This window comes from Oncorhynchus nerka, linkage group LG9a (assembly GCF_034236695.1).
Source record: "Oncorhynchus nerka isolate Pitt River linkage group LG9a, Oner_Uvic_2.0, whole genome shotgun sequence".
NCBI classification, from domain to species: Eukaryota; Metazoa; Chordata; class Actinopteri; order Salmoniformes; family Salmonidae; genus Oncorhynchus; species Oncorhynchus nerka.
Window position 1 is genome coordinate 52774894 of NC_088404.1, and position 17224 is coordinate 52792117.

At 43.0% G+C, this 17224-nt stretch overlaps 1 protein-coding gene across 3 annotated transcripts in view; it reads left to right on the forward strand.

The window, feature by feature from the left end:
• Positions 1 to 986: 986 nt before the first annotated feature.
• LOC115134509 (ethanolamine kinase 1-like) overlaps positions 987 to 17224 on the forward strand; it is a 45930-nt gene continuing 29692 nt past the window's right edge. Inside the window, exons 1-3 of one of the 3 annotated variants that reach the window (XM_029668553.2) lie at positions 989 to 1535; positions 6230 to 6492; positions 13970 to 14131. In XM_029668553.2, the coding sequence (XP_029524413.1) occupies positions 1395 to 1535; positions 6230 to 6492; positions 13970 to 14131 (566 nt within the window). In that variant the 5' untranslated portion in view covers positions 989 to 1394. Of the gene's footprint in view, positions 1536 to 6229; positions 6493 to 13969; positions 14132 to 17224 lie in introns of all 3 variants that reach the window. The other 2 variants (XM_029668554.2, XM_029668555.2) reach the window with 2 other exon arrangements.

Here is a 17224-nt window from a genome sequence, read left to right on the forward strand (position 1 = left end):
GACTAAGATTGAATCGTACCGCACCAGCTCTGACGCTCGTCGGCTGTGGCAGGGCTTGCAAACTATTACAGACTACAAAGGGAAGCACAGCCTCTATCTGCCCAGTGACACGAACCTACCAGATGAGCTAAATTACTTAATATGCTCACTTCGAGGCCAGCAACACTGAAGCGTGCATGAGAGCATCAGCTGTTCCAGACGACTGTGTGACCACGCTCTCCTCTCTGTGAGTAAAGCCTTTAAACAGGTCAACATTCACAAGGCCGCAGGGCCAGACAGATTACCAGGATGTGTACGCCGAGCATGCGCTGATCAACTGGCAAGTGTCTTCACTGACATTTTCAACTTCTCCCTGACTGAGTCTAATACCAACATGTTTCAAGCAGACCACCATAGTCCCTGTGCCCAAGAACACTAAGGTAACCTGTCTAAATGATTACCAACCCGTAGCACCCTTAGCACTCACTGTAGCCATGAAGTGCTTTGAAAGGCTGGTCCTGGCTAACATCAACACCATTATCCCAGAAACCCTAGACCCACTCCAATTTGCATTCTGCCCCAACAGATCTACAGATGATGCTATCTCTATTGCACTCCACAATGCCCTTTCCCACCTGGACAAAAGGAACACCTATGTGAGAACGCTATTCATTGACTACAGCTCAGCGTTCAACACCATAGTGCCCTCAAAGCAAAAAATGTTTTTATTTATTTACTCAGACAGTTCCCTTGGTAAAACGTCTTTGCAATTACCCCAGCCAACTCTATCAAAAATCTTCTTCACCCATCGCACACAATCTGCAGCACATTAGTGATTTCCGCCTGCAGTCAAAGGTACATGTTCTAGACAGGCGGCCACACAAATTGTTAACATTTAGCCCATATCTATAGTATGTTTTAGCTTTGGTTGTGACTAGTGTCTGTGAGTTTGATGGTTAATGTGTAACCCCCACAAACTAACTGAACCTGGATTCGTGGAGATGTGCTTTGATAAGCCAGCTGGTGTTGCGTGCTGAGTCACTGGACACACGACTGGACAAATAGGTGACAAGTTAGCTCACATAATGACAGTTTGACTGGGCCCATACCACCGCAAGACAACGCTGTGTCTGAACACTGTCTGAAAAGCGCATGTTAGACTGAGAATATATCACTTTTACATCACTTGGTTGAACGACACTCAACTTGGGACTTACTACTACTAGTTGGTCGGAACACCGCTCAACTTGTTCTAAATACTACTCCACTACACTATCTTGGTTGGACTACCACTCAACTTGGTCTGGCTACCGGTCAACGTGGTCTAAAAACGACTTAACCAGCTTGGGCTGACTTCCTCCGACCAAGTTTCAGACCCTGACCCATCTTGAGTAGTAACCCTGCTTCAGGGGGTCATGGATGGTGGCTCTAAATGCACGAGGGGTCAGCTCCTGCACCTGGATGTGTGTGTGGATGAGCAGAAGCCTCGCGGCGGTGTCCTAGAGCTCCTCGGGAGACTGAGGCCACAGTGGAAGCCACAGGACATCAAGATGAAGGTAAGTGAAGGTATCAAATTGTCACATCAGTATGCCAATGGGCAAAACTGGTTGAAATGATGTTGTAATGCTGTCATTTCAACCAGTTTTGCCCATTGGGATGTAAGCGAGAAGAATTAGTATTCTGAGAAGTGAGTAGTATTAACCCCTAGTTTTGTTCTCGTGCGCATCAGACCTTGAACATGTTTCAATGAAAAAACATTACCCTCAACCTTCAAACAGACCACTCAGAGGTAACAACCTCAGCAATAAGGTCATAGAAAACAATAGGAATCACGTAGAACGTCTGTCCTCAGCTAACATAGCTTCTCTTAAGGTCTCCATTCGTGTGTGCAAACAGTGGGGCAATCTCCCAGAGAAATAGGATCTATATTTGTCAGGGTCACAGTGGAGCGGGACTGACCTCTCAATCTAGAACAGGTCTAGTTTAAGCACACAGAGAGATGAACGCTATAACCCCCAGATTTCCCCCTCAAGCCCTCTCAATCACTATTGTGTCTCGGTTGGTGAGGACTCTGAGCAAAAAATATGAAATCAAAAATATAAACTCTTGGTTCATAAAGACGAAGCTGTTCAGAAACGAGAGAAGTGGATATATAGACATCTCTGAGAAATTCTCAAAAAGTTGGTAGCATAGCCTCTCAAACTCTCTGGGTTGAATTGAACCTTTTCTGTCTGGCTCAAATTTCTTTGCTCTGTCAATCTCAACTCCTAGACAGACATGGTTCAACATAATTCAGAGGCCAAGTTGAATAGATATGAGTCAGAATAAATTAGGGAGAGAGACTTTTCAGTCAGTTGGATAGAGAAGTGATCCTCCGCCGAGCTTAGACCAAGACATGTAGTTTCACTGACTGGGTTGTTTTCATTAGACATGAAACCGAATAAAACATCCTGAAACCGGGAGGGACCACCTAGACTTAAACGACTTTTTCCGTGGCAAAGATGGAAGAATTCTTACAGCACTCCAATTCATCCAATTCATTTACTGGTTCTCATACCTCTTTGCGACAACATTTGCGATTGCTATCCAACAAAAGGCAGATTCTCGCTAGAATACATGTCCACACAAACAATTTGTAAATGCATGGTCCTTCATGTTCAAGAATAGGTTACGGGTTTGCTCTCTTTGTCCCACATACCACCCCGGTTTGATGACAAAAGCCTGTCGCATTTTATTACAATAGCCTATCTTGTGTTAGCTGTGGCATGTTTGTTCAAATGGATCTCAATCCAGCACTATGAATACTTCATCAAATGTCAAGGTGACCATGTTTGTTCTCTGCCACTCTCGATGAAACATTGAGTTAGATGCAGTCCCTTCGGGGTTGGAGGAGCCCTTGGAGGACGGTGGGAGTGAGAGAACGCTGAGCAGGCAGTGAATGGAAACAAACGTGCATTGATGTGCATGTGGAGGGTCTGATATTGCTTACCATGACCACATCATAAACACTGAACATTTTCCAGTCGGTGCTCAGTAATGAAAGTGGCCTGTAGGATTTGTCCTTGAAATTGTCCCACTCGGTTACATAATACACTGGAGTGACTGTAAATGCTTACAAGCAGGATGTTTTAATGTTTCATTTGAATAGTTCCTCAAAATAAAGGGATATTTCACTCAAATTACAAAATGACATATTAGTTTCCTTACCCTGTAAGCAGTCTATGGACAATGTAAGACAGCAGTCAATGCTATGGTTTTGTTTATCTGGCCACTCTCTACAGGTAATTTGTATTTATTTTATTTTTATTTACCTTTGTTTTACAAGGCAAGGCAGTTAAGAACACATTCTTGACGGTAATGGTATGGAATTTTAGTGAACCATCCCTTTAATGAGTAGGACCATACCCCTCTCACTCCCTGGACGAGTCTCCACCTGCTTTGAATAAGAGATGGGATTGTCTCTCTTTGGTTAATCATGGGCTCAATCATCATAACATTGTTATTCTTATTGTAGTGTAAAGTTGGAGGTCATAAACTATTGTGACCTGTCAAAATATCATAACTTTAAAGACAGTATGAATGCTGGCCCAATTTAAGTGTTATGCGATAACTTTAAACAGGAACTTATGACTTGATGTTAGGACACATGTGTTATATTTAATGTTTTAGTTTGTTACGGAAGAGTATTTGCCCTCATGGAACAATCCACAGCACTGCAAACCTCTACTTCTTTCCATTTTTAATAACCTGTTGAATCTAGGTGTCATTTTTTTTATTTTTGGAAAAATAACGTTCCCAACGTAAACGGGCTATTTTTCTGGACCAGAAAATAGAATATGCATATAATTGACAGCTTAGGATAGAAAACACTCAAAAGTTTCCAAAACTGTAAAGATATGGTCTGTTATTATAACAGAACTGATATTGCAGGCAAAAGAATGAGAAAAATCCAATCAGGAACGCTGCGGTTTCTAAATAAGGGTCCCTTCCTATGCTTCCCTATTGAGCAGTGAATGGGATATCAACGGGATTCCTTTTTCTTAATGTTCTTAATGTGTCTAGTATCACAAGACATAGTTTCAGGCTTTTATTTTGAAAAATGAGCCTGAACGACAACATTGCGTCATTGTCCACCTGATGGCTCTTTGTGTATTTCTCGCCCAAAAGACCGAGGTAGCCATTTTTCCACCCGGTCTACATGAAAAAAGCTCTGTCCCGGTTGATATATTATCAAATAGATATTTGAAAAACACCTTGGGGATTGATTATAAACAACATTTGCCATGTTTCTGTCGATATTATGGAGCATTGTCGTGATCGCAATTTCTGGTCGTTTTCTCAGCCAAACGTGAAGAACTAACGGAGCTATTTTTGGCTACAAAAATAATTTTTCTGGAAAAAATGAACATTTGCTATCTAACTGGAAGTCTCGTGAGTGAAAACATCCGAAGCTCATCAAAGGTAAATGATTTAATTTGATTGCTTTTCTGATTTTCGTGACCAGATTGCCTGCTGCTAGCTAGGCATAATGCTATGCTAGGCTATCGATAAACTTACACAAATGCTTGTCTTGCTTTGGCTGTAAAGCATATGTTCAAAATCTGAGATGACAGGGTGATTAACAAAAGGCTAAGCTGTGTTTGAATATATTTCACTTGTGATTTCATGAATATGAATATTTTCTAGTAAGATTTTTGTCCGTTGCGTTATGCTACTTAGTGTCAGTTGATGACAATTCTCCCGGATCCGGGATGGGTAGTTACATGCAGTTTGGACCTTTGTTTGGATTTATTCTGATCTTTTTGTGTGCTTTTCTCCTCTTTCCTCATTAATATTTTTTGACATTTTTGGACTGTTGAGGAACAGAGATTATGAGTCCACAGGCCTTTCACCCTAAGCATACAAAACATCATTGAATGTCACGCCCTGACCTTAGTATTTTTTGTTTTCTTTATTATTTTGGTTAGGTCAGGGTGTGACAAGGGTGAGATATGTGTTTTTGTACTGTCTAGGGGTTTTGTATGTTTATGGGGTTGTTTACTATCTAGGTGTTTTGTATGTCTATGGTTGCTTAGATTGGTTCTCAATCAGATGCAGCTGTTTATCGTTGTCTCTGATTGGGAACCATATTTAGGCAGCCATATTCTTTGGGTAATTCGTGGGTTATTGTCTGTCTAGTTGCCTGTGTCTGTACTAGTATTATATACCTTCTTGTTTGGTTGTTTTGTATAGTTTGTTAAGTGTTCTTTGTCTTCATTAAAATGTATGTATTCATCTTACGCTGTGCCTTGGTCTACTCCATTAAACAAACTTAACAGTAAAAGTGATATAATCTGATTTAAAACCGGAGGAGACACTCAAACAAATCGATACAGTTACATATTGGGATATAATTGTTTACAATAAATTGTATCGTTTCGACAATCTCGCAATAATATTGTTTGGGATTAGTTGACTGTACCTGCACCAAAACTCCAGTATTTTTTCTTCATAGCTTGTTCTCCATCTTCTTTTTAAAAGGGAGATAATTTGCTTTCAGCAGTTTTATTTCCATGACTGATCAAAACTTGTTTTCTCATGGCTCTCTCTTGTCCCTCTGCATCAGACATATATGGTGAGCAATATGTTTGGAACATCGAATCGTAGTATAATCACAGTATCAAATTGCAATACATACATAATCGTGAAAATCACAATACGTTTCGGCATCTTATATAATATCGTGAGGTCCCTGGAAATTCCCAGCCCTAGAAAACAGGTATACACATGGGTGGGCTGTGACATCGCAGCTGAGCTTGCGCTGTTTGTGAAACCTCAGAGCAGAGAACTTACAGCTCACGAGAGGGTAAATATGAGGATGAGAATCAAGATCGTTACTGGGCCTCCCGAGTGGCGCAGGGGTCTAAAGGTTCCACTAGAGATCCTGATTCGAGTCCAGGCTCTATCACAGCCCGGGGCCAATTCCAGGCTCTGCCGCAGCCCGGAGCGTCGACCGGGGCCGGCTGCGGTGCACAATTGGCCCAGCGTCATCCGGGTTCGGGGAGGGTTTGGCCGGTAGAGATGTTCTTGTCCCATCGCGCATTAGCGACTCCTGTGGCACTGCTCTCAACCTTCGCCTCTCTCGAGTCCGTAAGGGAGTTGCAGCGATGGAACAAGACTGGAACTACCAATTGGGGAGAAAAAGGGGTCAAAAATGGAAAAGATTGTTACCGCTATCGACACTATCCTGATATTGTTGTGTTGTGTTCAGGTGTTCACAGAGGGCATCACCAACCAGCTGATGGGCTGCTTCGTGGGCTCGCTCCAAGAGTCAGGGGCCGTGCTGGTGCGTGTGTACGGGAGGATGACAGAGCTCTATGTGGACCGGGAGAGAGAGGTGGAGATGTTCCAGATACTCCACACTCACAACTGCGGCCCGCAGATCTACTGCAGCTTCCGGAACGGCATCTGCTACGAGTTTGTGAGGGGGACCGTGTTGGACGACACACTGCTCACACAGCCTGCCATCTATAGGTATCTGTGAAAAGTTCTAAATGTCTCACACATACATTTACAGTACAGATTTGAAGAACACAATTTTTTTGTTAAATCCTCAAGGATTTCATCATGACGCCTATGGTGACTTTCAAACAATTACAGAGTTTAATGGCTGTGATAGGAGAGAACTGAGGCTAGATCAACAACATTGTAGTTCCTCCACAATATTAACATAATTGACAGATTGAAAAGAAGGAAGCTTTTACAGAATACACATATTCCAAATCATGCATCCTGTTTCCAACAAGTCACTAAAGTAATACTGCAAAGAAATGTGTCAAAGCAATTAACTCTTTCTCCTTAATACAAAGTTTAAAAAAAAATCCAATACAACACATCACTGAGTACCACTCTCCATTATTTTCATGCATAGTGGGGGCTGCATCATGTTATGGATATGCTTGTAATCGTTAAGGACTGGGTAGTTTTTCAGGATAAAGAATTAACAGAATGGGCCTCCCGCGTGGTGCAGCGGTCTAAGGCACTGCATTGCAGTAATTAAGGCGTCACTACAGACCTGGGTTCGTTCCCAGGCTGTGTCACAACCGGCCGTGACTGGGAGTCCCGTAGGGTGGCGCACAAATGGTCCAGCGTCGTCCGGGTTAGTGGAGGGTTTGGCTGGGGGGGGGGCTTCACTTGGCTCATTGCGCTCTAGTGACTCCTTGTGGTGGGCCAGGCGCCTGCAGGATGACTTCGGTCGTCAGTTGAACGGTGTTTCCTCTAACACATTGGTGCAACTGGCTTCAGGGTTAAGTAAGAAGCAGGGTTTGGTGGGTCATGTTTGGGGAACGCATTCCCAAGCCCGTTGGGGAGTTGCAGCGATGAGAGCGCAATTGGAAATCACGAAATTGGGGAGAACAGGGGGGTTAAATACATATATATATATATATATAATAAAATCATTCAAATAAATGGAATCCAGCTAACCACAGGCAAAATCCTATAGGATTCAGGGTTCAGTCTGCTTTCCATCAGGCATTGGGAGATGAATTCACCTTTCAGCAGGACAATAAGCTAAAACACAAGTCTACACAGGACTTGCTTACTAAGAAGACAACGAATGTTCCTGAGTGGCCGAGTTACAGTTTTGACTTAAATCTGCTTGAAAATCTATGGCAATACTTTAAAATGGTACTCTAGCAATGATCAACAACCTATTTGACAGAGCTTTTGTACAATCCAGGTGTTCAAAGAGACTTACCCAGAAAGACTGTGACAGCTGTAATCACTGACAAAGGTGATTCGAACATGTATTGGCTCAGGGGTGTGAATACATGTACTTAAGAAAAATATAAACACAACATGTAAAGTGTTGGTCAGTTACCATAGCAGGCGGTGATGCTCTTGATGGTGCAGCTATAGAACTTTGAGGACCCATGCCATGTTTTATGAGCTGAAATAAAAGATCCCAGAAATGTTCCATACGCACAAAAAGCCTATTTCTCAAAAACGTTGTACACAAATGTGTTTACATCCCTGTTAGTGAGCATTTCTCCTTTGCCAAGATAATCCATCCACCTGACACCTGGCATATCAAGAAGCAGATTAAACAGCATGATCATTACACAGATGCACCTTGTACTGGGAACAATAAAAAGCCACACTAAAATGTGCAATTTGTCATACAACATAATGCCACAGATGTCTCAAGTTCTGAGGGAGCGTGTAATTGGCATGGTGACTGCAGGAATGTCCAGATCTGTTGCCAGAGAATGTCATGTTTTTCTACAGCGTCATTTTAATTTGGCAGTACGTCCAACCAGCCTCATCAAGTCAAATTATATTTGTCATGTGCCGAATAGGTGTAGACCTTACAGTGAAATGCTTCATTAGAAGCCCTAAACCAACAATGCAGTCAATTAAGAAAAATAAGTGTTAGGAAAGTATTTACAAAAAAAATACATAAATAATAATAAAAGAAGAAAATAGAAAAATAACAAATAATTAAAGCACAGGCTAGTCGAGGTAATAAGTACATGTAGGTAGAGGTAAAGTGACTATGCATAGATAATAAACAGAGAGTAGCAGCAGCAAATAGTCCGGGTAGCCATTTGATTAGCTGTTCAGAAGTCTTATAGCTTCGGGGTAGAAGCTGTTTTGGACATAGATTTGCACTCCAGTACCATTTCCGTGCGGTAGCAGAGAGAATAGTCTATGACTATGGTGGCTGGAGTCTTTGGCAATTTTTAGGGCCTTCCTCTGACACCGCCTGGTATAAAGGTCCTGGATGGCAGGAAGCTTGGCCCCAGTGATGTACTTGGTTGTACGCACTACCCTCTGTAGTGCCTTGTGGTCAGAAGCCGAGTAGTTGCCTTACCAGGCGGTGATGTAACCAGTCAGGATGCTCGCGATGGTGGAGCTGTAGAACTTTGAGGATCTGAGGACCCATGCCAAATATTTTCAGTCTCCTGAGGGGGAATAGGCGTTGTTGTGACCTCTTCACAACCACATGTATGGCGTCATGTGGGCGAGTGGTTTGCTGATGTCAACGTTGTGAACTGAGTGTCCCATGGTGGCGGTGGGATTATGGTATGGGCAGCAAAAAGCTACGGACAATGTGTTTACAAGGAGTGGAACAGGGAAACCCAAGAGCAGACTCAGACGAGGAGACTGGTGTCACAACTTCCACCAAAGTCGGTTCCTCTCCTTGTTCGGGCAGTGGTCGGCATCGCCGGTCTTCTAGCCATTGTCGATCCATTTTCCATTTTCCATTTGTTTTCTCACTTTCTTACAGACCAGGTTCCCAGAATGTGAAGGCAGACACACCGGCTGTATGACACAGAGGAGCGACCCATGGATCCCACCCCCATACTCCCGGCCTCCTGCCTGGTGGCACTGGTAGTATGGGGGCTGGACGCGGACATTGAGCAGGCGTTACATGCAGAGCGTGCTCCCCGTCAGTGTCCCGCTAGGCATCTGTACGTTCCGTCTGCTGTCCGTGATCTGTTGATCTATTGGGTCACCTTCCTCTGGTCATCCAGGCATCGGTCGGACGGTGCGCTGTCTGAGTGGGAAGTACTGGTGGCCCACTTTGGCCAAGAATGTGTGCGCTCAGTGTAAGGCTCCTAGACACCTGCCCAGAGGTAAGCTACACCCCTTACCCGTTCCACAACGGCCATGTTCGCAACTGTCGATCGATTTCCTGACCGATCTCCCCCATCCCAGGGAAACACCACGATCCTGGTTGTTGTGGATCGTTTCTCTAAGTCCTGCCATCTCCTTCCTCTGCCCGGTCTCCCTACAGCCCTACAGATTGTGGAGGCCTTGTTTACGCACGTCTTCCGGCACTACGGGGTGCCTGAGGATATAGAGTCTGATCGGGGTCCCCAGTTCACTTCGAGGGTCTGGAGGGCCTCGATCAGCCTTAGCCTTTGGAGAGAGTTAACCAGGATGTGGGTAGGTTTCTGAGGTCTTATTGCCAGGACCGGCCGGGGGAGTGGGCGGCATTTGTGCCCTGGACAGAGATGGCCCAGAACTCGCTCCGCCACTCCTCCACTAACCTCTCCCCCTTCCAGTGCGTACTGGGGTATCAGCCGGTTCTGTCTCCTTGGTATCAGAGTCAGACCGAGGCTCCTGCGGTGGACGACTGGTGTTGTGTATTTAAACCTCTGTTCCCCCCATGTCTTTGTGTGGAATTGTTTATTGTAAGTGCTTGTGCACTTGTGCACTTGCTTGTGCGCTTGTGTTTACTGGTGCGCGTTGGGTTTTGTACCCATTGGTTTATTCTTTATTCCGTTGGTTTTGAAATTAAACTGCTCCAGCTATTACCTAGTTCTGCTCTCCTGCATCTGACTTCACTGCCACCAGTTACGCACCCCATTACAACTGGGAGGAAGTAACCAAGCTATTTATTGGAACACGGGGGAAGATGGAGTGCAGGCCAGGGGAAGCTCGGACGGGTTGCAGGAAACCAGGTGCGGAGACTGAGGCTGGAGCGAGAGGTGTTGGGACAGGGTAAGCAGGTCCAGAGGGGAATCCAAGGGAGCAGTAGAGTGGGGAATCCAGGGCAGAGTAGCAGGATGAGGAGAAGTGGGACCGGAGACAGGGACCAGAGTCAGGGGGGCCAGAACTGTAGCGGAGAGGAAAACCGTGTCAGACAAGGAAAACAGGCACAACAGGATAACAGGCTCTAAATAGTAACAAACGGCTAGAAACGTAGATTGACTGAGCAGAGATTACGATCTGGCAGTGTGGAGGTGGAAGAACTGAGTATTTGTGGAGGTCTTGATTATGAAACAGGTTGCAGCTGGTGGGGATCTGCTCTGACTCCAGCACACCTGTCTCCGCCCACACAATCACACACACAGAGAGAGGGAGAGGGAGAGAGAGCACTGGGGGAGTGGCGGCAGGTCAAAGAAACACAGGATGAGCAGTAGAGGGCATGGCAGGAGCAGATGTAACACAATGAACACAATTGCATTTTAAATGCACAGAGATACCATGATGAGATCCTGAGGTTCACTGTCGTGCCATTCATCCACCACCATGACCTCATGTTTCCGCATGATAATGATCTGTACACAATTGCCGGAAGCTGAAAACGTCCCAGTTCTTCCATGGCCTGTGTACTCACCAGACATGTCACCCATTGACATGTCAGCCAGTTTCCTTGAGTTGCTCTGAATCGATGTGTATGACAGCGTGTTCCAGTTATCGCCAATATCCAGCAACTTCGCATTAAAGAGGAGTGGGACAACAATTCACAGGCCTCGATCAACAGCCTGATCAACTCTATGCGAAGGAAATGTGTCGTGCTGCACACTACAGCAGATACTGACAGGTTTTCTGATCCACGCCGCTACCCTTTTAGGTACAGTATCTGTGACCAACAGATGCATATCTGTATTCCCAGTTACGTGAAATCCAAAGTTTAGGGCTTAATGAATGTATTTCAATTGACTAATTACCTTATATGGACTGTAACAGTTAATCAGTCAAATCTTAGAAATGGTTGCATGTTGCGCTTATATTTTTGTCCAGTGTATGTAAATGGAATATTTCATTTTCAATAATAAGCAAACATTTCTAAAAACACTTTATCATTGTGGGGTGTTGTGTGTGTATATGGGTGAGAAAAACAAATATTTAATTAATTTGGAATTCAGGCTGTAACACAACAAACTTGAGAATAAGTCAAGGGGTACGACTAGTTTCTGAAGGCACTGTAGTTCCAATGCAAATGTTCTAACTCTCAGCGAAGTGTCTTATGTCTTGAGCGTCAAATATCTTGATAAAAAGCATCAGGTGGGATTTAATCAATACACAAATTCGAATATAGTTTTATATACACATCTGAAATGACTTTGTTTTCTGTGAATTTGATTATATATCATCTTGAAGTCTAGTCAAGAGATTATGGTACATGAACCTGGAAGTATGACGTAGGAACGTGTCATTTTCATAGGGTGCAGTAGCAGTGTCAATCCAGTGGGTCTCACATTGGATCTGAAAGTGAATCATAAAAGTGGAGCATGGGAATGGAGGAATGAGAGGGTTATCCATCCATGTGTCTGGTGGGTGGGTCATGGCAGTACTCTGTTTTTTAGGAGTATCAGAGGAGAGGATGGGGTCGCTGAGCTATCAGAGAACAAAACCGATTCTTAGAGGGTTTTCTTTACAGTAGCACCTGCTGGCTGGCTGTGTTTGTTTGTTTTTTACTTTATGTAAGTGAGAGAGTGTGAGTTTGGGGCGCTGATTTAGATTTGGGTCTGGATAATGATTTCTCAGTGGATACCAGAGTAAAGAGTATGTTTGTTGGACTCAAAACTGTACTAATACCAACCAAACAATTACAGTCAAAATTCTGTCTATGACCTTCAACCTTCTGACTTACTTTTACCAACCTCATTAAATATGCTCACTCTTCAATTCACTACCTCTCATGTGTGCAAATCAGTTATATACTGTATATTGTGCTTGTATTTAATTATATATGTTATGCCTATTATTTAATTTAACCTAATCAGTTTCCTTAGATTTACTCCCTGGATACATTTACTTTGATCCCCTGAACCAGTTTCCTTAGGTTCTCTAAACCAGCTTACTTAGGTTTTACTCCCATTGATCAATTTTAGATTCCTTAGGTTCTACACGTGATTGACTTAGAATACGTGGACAACTACAAATACCTAGGTGTCTGGTTAGACTGTAAACTCCCCTTCCAGACCCACATCAAACATCTCCAATCCAAAGTTAAATCTAGAATTGGCTTCCTATTTCGCAACAAAGCATCCTTCACTCATGCTGCCAAACATACCCTTGTAAAACTGACCATCCTACCAATCCTCGACTTCGGCGATGTCATTTACAAAATAGCCTCCAATACCCTACTCAACAAATTGGATGCAGTCTATCACAGTGCAATCCGTTTTGTCACCAAAGCCCCATATACTACCCACCATTGCGACCTTAACGCTCTCGTTGGCTGGCCCTCGCTTCATACTCGTCGCCAAACCCACTGGCTCCATGTCATCTACAAGACCCTGCTAGGTAAAGTCCCCCCTTATCTCAGCTCGCTGGTCACCATAGCATCACCCACCTGTAGCACGCGCTCCAGTAGGTATATCTCTGTGGTCACCCCCAAAACCAATTATTTCTTTGGCCGCCTCTCCTTCCATTTCTCTGCTGCCAATGACTGGAACGAACTACAAAAATGTCTGAAACTGGAAACACTTATCTCCCTCACTAGCTTTAAGCACCAACTGTCAGAGCAGCTCACAGAATACTGCACCTGTACATAGCCCACCTATAATTTAGCCCAAACAACTACCTCTTTCCCTACTGAATTTTATTTATTTATTTATTTATTTTTCTCCTTTGCACCCCATTATTTTTATTTCTACTTTGCATATTCTTCCACTGCAAATCTACCATTCCAGTGTTTTACTTGCTATATTGTATTTACTTTGCCACCATGGCCTTTTTTTGCCTTTACCTCCCTTATCTCACCTCATTTGCTCACATCGTATATAGACTTGTTTATACTGTATTATTGACTGTATGTTTGTTTTACTCCATGTGTAACTCTGTGTCGTTGTATGTGTCGAACTGTTTTGCTTTATCTTGGCCAGGTCGCAATTGTAAATGAGAACTTGCCTACCTGCTTAAATAAAGGTGAAATAAATAAAATAAAAATTGTAGGTCAACTCTGGATCAATTTAGTTAAATCCTACTGTTCACCGGCCAGATTAATCATTACAGGAAAATAGTTCTGCCAAATTGAACCCCAAAATGTTGTGGATGAGGAGGACGAGATCTTTCACCATTAAGACTCGGCTGGAAAACGGACAGTACCTCACAGAGATGTTTGAATAAGGTCTCTTACCTTCTTAATTGTGGGCGGAGGGCTGACTGGGTCCAAGCCAAGTGAAACGGGTCAAGAAGTCAAGTCAGGTTTTTTTTGTGTGCAATATCTTGGCTCAGTCTCATTTGTAGTTATGTTATACAATTATAGTTTTTTTCCCCCCTTCTGTAGATTGATTGCGACAGAAATGGGAAAAATCCACTCGATCAAGCTTGAATCGGACAACCCTGTGGAGAATATTCTGTGGAAGAAGATGGCCCAGTTTCTCAAACTTGTCCATAATGCTCTGAGCAACACAACAGCACCACATAGGTGAGTTAACACAACCCTATCTACTTAGAAACTTAGACATTTTATTGTTTGTTAAATGTTTTTTGTAAACCAAAGATTTGTAATAGTCGTTCACTTTCCTCCTCCTTTATGAGTTGTATTGATGGTGCAGTCTAACTCATTTAGCCAGTCGTTACTGTTGCTATTATGCTGCTTTCATAACCAAGTGGGAAGGTGGTATTTACCACATACAGCTGGGAAAAATCCTGTTGAATGTCCCTCCAACTGGTAATTACAATTGGTAAATAAGTCTATCATACCTGAGCTCCGATTTATCCTACATTCTGAACTCTTGACATCACATATTATGGAAATACCTCGATAACAGCATTTACGGCAGTTAAATGCAACAACAAAACACTATTTATAAAAAGCAATCTATTAATATGGTTTTTAAACACTATCATTTGTTTGTGAGCTTAATGTGTACTTTTAGATTAGGGTTGACACAGCTTGTTTGCCATCAGCCAATTTGTGTTTCTCAATTTGTTCAAAGCATGTGAATGCATTCAACTCGTATTTTAAGCACTATGCAGAAATCGCTCAGCCATATCCTGGTTGCTAAAATTCGAATAGTTCGCCTAATTTCAGTTTGTATGACAAAACAAGCAGTCATTGTGTAGAGAATCATTGTACCGTCTAAACCGGTGTGAAACATATTTTCCATAACCAAAAATATTTATATTTCAGCTGTTGTACAACCAAAGTAAAAGACTCAAAAACAAAACTACAGAAAGGGACGCATAGAAATAGCATACATAGAACAGATCTACCGCTTCTTGGACTTGCTTTCAATGAAAGATCTATTACTCATATTCTTAGGTGAATTTGCTAGGGTTGCCCAAAAAGTTACATACTGTAGCTTTAAGACAAGTGAAAATTACTAGCTTCCTTCTTTGTTATGAACGCAGCATTATTTCACTCTCTCTTGCTATGTGGGGACACCAAGATGAGAAGAAGTGATTGGTCAATTGAGGAGGTGGGGGAGTAGCGACTGTGGTAATACCATTGTGCTATCTTAGCCAGGGTCACAGGGTGAAAAGTGAGATGGAACTTCCAGACACTACAAATAAAAGCAGACATTGGCTCGGTTTCCTTGAAACGCTCTCTACCTTATCAGTCAAATGTGCTGCGTTGTTTACGTTAGCTAAGAGGGGTCGGAAGTCCATGCAAACTCGAGTCAAACTCGAGTCCCAAAGTACTGGGTCTGCTTTAGTTTTTCAGATTGAAAGAATATCACCACACTAGTCAAGTATGTTCTTTCTGGGGTTTTTTGTGTTTTGGGGGGGAGAGGGAAAGGCAATTAGCTGTGGAGTGGGTCATCCATTTAACATAGAAGTACGATGGGGAGATTGGGATCCCTATGATAAGATAGAAGCAGCTTTCTGCATACATATGAGATGTAGTCAGCGTGTCTCTAGTAGTCTTTTTAACATTGTTACGACAAGACACAGACAACTAACAACTAACTTATATGGGATGTGGGATATGTAGCATCCCATATAAGTTCTATTTTAAATAAAGAGAGTCGCACACGCTTGATATAAACTTACAGTAATTTATCGGTTAAACCACCAACGTTTTGGCATCACTGTGCCTTCCTCAGGGGAACGTCGCGAATGCTTGAGCCAGGTTATGTAGACAAACAGTGCAATTAGTGCCACCAATGACAATAGTGAGGAGGCGTGTCATACTGGTGGTCTACAAGCATGGCCACAGTATTGGGGATAGCTTAGTGAGATCTGACCTGCCCCCTGAGTCCACTCTGACACTCCTGACACCCATTCCAAGTGGGAACTACGAATGTTGCTCATGCACCCAGTGCAATAGCACCACATAAACATCCTTCTTCAGACGCCCACATACAGGTCAAAAAATCTCTGCTCGGGGTATCATCTCATGCAAGGCAAAGGGAGACATTTTGGAGCTAACCATTCTATCTCCTCCCTCAAATACACAGGTATTGAGCAATGGCTACCCAGACTACCTGCATTGCCCCCCCCCCCCCCCCTCTTTTACACCGCTGCTACTCTCTGTTATCATCTAATCATAGTCACTTTAATAACTCTACCTACATGTACATATTACCTCAATTACCTCGACCTACCGGTGCCCCCGCACATTGACTCTGTATCGGTCCCCCCTGTATATAGTCTCCACATTGACTCTGTATCGGTCCCCCCTGTATATAGCCTCCACATTGACTCTGTATCGGTCCCCCCTGTATATAGTCTCCACATTGACTCTGTATCGGTCCCCCCTGTATATAGCCTCCACATTGACTCTGTATCGGTCCCCCCTGTATATAGTCTCCACATTGACTCTGTATCGGTCCCCCCTGTGTATAGCCTCAACATTGACTCTGTATCGGTCCCCCCTGTATATAGTCTCTCTATTGTTATTTTACTGCTGCTCTTTAACTATTTGTTACTTTTATTTCTTATTTAAAAAAATTCAACTGCATTGTTGGTTAGGGGCTTGTAAGTAAGCATTTCACTGTAAGGTCTACACCTGTTGTATTCGGTGCATGTGACTAATACTATTTGATTTGATTTGTTACTCTACCTAGGAGAGGAGGTAACATCGAGACCCTACTACTACACAGGGAGGCCTACAGGATATCCTGTCTAAAAACACTGACCCCTAGTGGTATTGACGTTGATCTCAAGCCCTTCTTATGAACATTTCCCCTTCTTATAAATGAATACATTCTTTCTACAGCCTATCAGCGTGCTTATTATGCATTATGGTTGAACCAAAAGATGACATGTAACAAAAATGAAATGTAATGGAAGCAAATAAATATATATGAAATCAAATTCAACAATAATGTATGTTGATGCTAATATGATGTACAATATCTAATTATGTTGCCACATGATAACGATAGCCTAATATGTTCAACATGCTGTAAACTATTGTCTTGTAACGGTTTCACTCAATTCATTCTCATCAACCTAGTAACTATGACACACCCCCTCAATATTGTCATTGGTTGCACTAGTTGCACTGTTTGTCGAACTTAACCTGGCTCAAGCATTCACAACGTTCCTCTGAGGACCGCACAGCGATGCC